Below are 3,766 nucleotides of genomic sequence, written 5' to 3' on the forward strand. Positions count from 1 at the left end.
AGGACTACACCCGATGATCATGACCTCACAGAATAAGAGTATAATTCCCCTGCGCTTGTGTTCACACCGGGCGGAGGATACCTGCTCCCCCACCCTACACGCTGCGCCTGGTTTGCCTTTACAAGGAGTAGGGAACAAGGACTCCGCACACACTGGTCAGCGGTGGATCATTAGCCGCACATAACGGCGTCATTCCTCGCAGCAGCAGCGGAGGTTATTATAGGAAGAGCGATGTGCAGTCATCAGTGAGGAGTGGGGCGGGTTATCACTGCGATACAGCCGGAGAGGGAGGTGATGAATACAGCGCAGACATCCGGCATAACACATGACAGGACTGCTGAAAGGGCCGGATAACGTGAGTGCTAGAGACGGGGACTGGTTATAGTGTAAATGGCGCTAACTAAGCACTGAAAGGGTTAACATGGCACCTCCACATATTAATAGCAGAGCACCGAGAAGCCAGCGGGAGAGTCGCGGTAGAATTAACGGAGGAAAAGGATTCAGCTCGTTTGAGGGAGGATTTGGTGGCTCTGAAAAGAGCCTTTGTGTTGTAGTCGGTGCCGGGTTCAGACCTAAGCCCTCTCCCCACGAATCCTGCGGGCCAGTTGAATGTCTTTGGGCATGATGGTGACCCTCTTGGCGTGGATGGCGCACAGGTTGGTATCCTCAAACAGTCCGACTAGATAAGCCTCGCTGGCCTCCTGCAGAGCCATGACTGCTGAACTCTGGAAGCGCAGATCGGTCTTGAAGTCCTGAGCGATCTCTCGCACCAGGCGCTGGAAGGGCAGCTTACGGATAAGAAGCTCGGTGGACTTCTGGTAGCGGCGGATTTCACGGAGAGCGACTGTGCCCGGGCGGTAACGATGAGGCTTCTTCACTCCGCCGGTAGCGGGAGCGCTCTTCCGTGCAGCTTTAGTAGCCAGCTGCTTGCGGGGCGCTTTCCCGCCGGTGGATTTACGCGCAGTCTGCTTTGTTCTGGCCATAGCTCTACAACAACGTGCACACTAGTAGACTGATACGAGGAGAGGAGAGAGCAGAGTATTTATACACTTGAGCGTGTCCTCATTGGTCCATGAAAGGCACACCCCTACATTCTATTGGCTTCTTCATAAAAAAATATGCGACCGACAAAGCAAATGTGATATTCGCGACCAATCACCGTTCCGAAGAGGCGGACACCGGTTTACATCATGTCCAGACGCAGCTTGTACAGCAGGGGGCGTTAATAAGATAATTTCTCCAGCTCTCTGCGAATTAGTTATCATCAGTAACAGCTCACTGTATTTCCATGTCCGCAGATCACGTACACAGCGTTATATAAGAGACAACTTCCCCATCATCCCCCGCTGCAGTAGTTTTATAGATTACACAAAGGGACAATCCCCCACCCCATCCTTACACAGGACACTGTGCCCCACATCCAGAGGCATGCTATAAGGGTCACCATCCACCACGTGTAATGAGGAGCAGGGGACATTGTGCTCTATTTACACCGGAGAGTGTAATCCATCGGCATCCTTCACGTGGATCCTGTGCTGTAAGCTACAAGTCTATTGCTGCCCCGGTCCTTATTCACACATTACACCTGGTGGGCTGTGACCTGATAAACTCTGCCTGGATGTTACACCATAGTGACGGGACGGACACTGTGGAGGTCCGGAAACAGCAGCTATGGCGTCCAGCGCGATGACCAGAAATGACACTTGTCATAGAGTAACAGGGACATGAAGCTCCTCCGTGCACACGCGATGATGGCGCCTCCTTTATCTCAGGATCGCGCTGCTGTCTGTACCGGAGGAAATAGCGGCCAGTGATCATACAGCTCTGCCGGGGAGAAAGTGGTGGCTCTGAAAAGAGCCTTTGTGGGACAAGGAACGGGCGGCTCTCGGTTATTTCTTCGTCACGGTCTTCCTGGACTTAGACGCCTTCTTAGCCGGACTCTTGGCAGCTTTCTTAGCCGGACTCTTGGCAGCTTTCTTAGCCGGACTCTTGGCAGCTTTCTTAGCCGGACTCTTGGCAGCTTTCTTTGCTGGGCTCTTTGTTACTTTCTTGGGGGCAGGTTTTGGCTTCTTGGGGCTCTTCGCCACCTTCTTGGCAGCGGCAGGCCTCTTGGCCGGAGTCTTCTTCGGGGATTTGGCAGCAGCCGCCGGCTTCTTCTTGACCGCTTTGTCCTTAGTCTCCAGCTGCTTTTTGTTCAGCTTGAAGGAGCCGGAGGCGCCGCTGCCTTTCACCTGGAGCAGGGTTTCCTTGGTCACCAGAGTCTTGAGCGCCATCTTCAGGCGGCTGTTGTTCTTGTCTACATCGTATCCTCCAGCAGCCAGAGCCTTCTTCAGGGCGGCCAGAGACACCCCACTGCGCTCTTTGGAGGCGGACACGGCTTTCACGATGAGCTCGGACACGCTGGGACCGGAAGATTTCTTGGCGCCCCCTGCTGCAGGTTTTTTCGGCTGCTTCTTGGATTTGGCGGCCGGCTCGGTGGGAGGAACAGCGGCGGTTGGTGCGGTCTCTGCCATCGTATAACACGGGAATCCACTAAAACAATTATTCTGCGAGGGAAAAACACTGAGAACAGAGATGGGGGGCGCCTCTTATATGTACAGCGGCTGCTCGGTGATTGGCTGCGATTGTCCTGAGCGTCTATTGGCTGACACTGATCACATGTCCTCCCTTTCCTCATCTGACAGGAGTGAAGCTCCGCTCTCCCCTTGTGCTTCCCTGCCCGGGATAAGAGCCCTTTACCGACTAGAAGCGGCCGGGCGAGCGGGCTCTCTACGTGACTTCCCCCTCCCTGACATTCCCCTACTCATTTCTAGCCTTCACTGGCAGAGATGCTGGAAGGAGCCGGGAGGAGGCCCCGGGATCTCTGCCATAGTTCTGCCGATCTGCACGTCGCTGTGATCGGACAAGATAAATGTGTTTGCGGGAGCTCGTTCCCTCTATTCCCGGCACTTGTCACTATCACAGGGTTCTTTACCACAATGTCTAACGTGCGGGAAGCTGATTGTCCGATGCGGGGGCGACCTGGAGCTGCAGAGAGCCCAGAAGGGTAACCCGGCACAGACGCGATGTCGGAGTGTCTTCCGCCTGTCTTACTGTAACTTGGCACAGAGGAGACACCAGAAACTGCTCCACCTGTGTTACAATAACCCAGCACAGAGGAAACACCAGAGTTTGCTCTACCTATGTTACAATAAGTCGTCACAGGCAAGACACCAGCGTCTGCTCCACCTGTATTACAACTTCCCAGCACATAAAAGGCACAAGTCTGCTCCTCCTTTACTAAAATAACCTGACACAGGCCAGACCCCAAAACCTGCTCCTCCAGCAGTACATTACCCGGACACAGACAGGACACTAGAGACTTCTCCACCTGTATAACTATAACCTAGCACAGAGGAGGGAACAGACACTGTGTGTTCCTCTCGTACTACATTAAGCCGGCAAAAGACAAGACACCGTAGTATTGTCCCTGTCCCCTCATATTACTGCCATTATGTCCCCTGCAGGAGGGTACAGGGACACAATGCCGGTAATATGTCCCTGTTCCCTCATCTTCGAGGCATTATGTCCCTGTTCCTTCATATTACCGGCTTTATGTCCCTGTTCCCTCATCTACCAGGCATTATGCCCCTGTTCCCTCATATTACAGGCATTATGTCCCTGTTCCTTCATATTACAGGCATTATGTCCCTGATCCTTCATATTACAGGGTTTATGTCCCTGTTCCCTCATATTACAGGCATTATGTCCCTGATCCTTCATATTA

At 53.3% G+C, this 3,766-nt stretch overlaps 1 protein-coding gene across 1 annotated transcript; it reads right to left on the reverse strand.

Moving 5' to 3' along the window:
* Positions 1-572: 572 nt before the first annotated feature.
* LOC142663047 (histone H3) lies at positions 573-983 on the reverse strand. The gene has a single exon (XM_075841344.1). It carries the CDS (start codon positions 981-983, stop codon positions 573-575), a length of 411 nt encoding a protein of 136 aa, XP_075697459.1.
* Positions 984-3,766: the final 2,783 nt, after the last annotated feature.

This window comes from Rhinoderma darwinii, chromosome 11 (assembly GCF_050947455.1).
Source record: "Rhinoderma darwinii isolate aRhiDar2 chromosome 11, aRhiDar2.hap1, whole genome shotgun sequence".
In the NCBI taxonomy this organism is placed as follows: domain Eukaryota; kingdom Metazoa; phylum Chordata; class Amphibia; order Anura; family Rhinodermatidae; genus Rhinoderma; species Rhinoderma darwinii.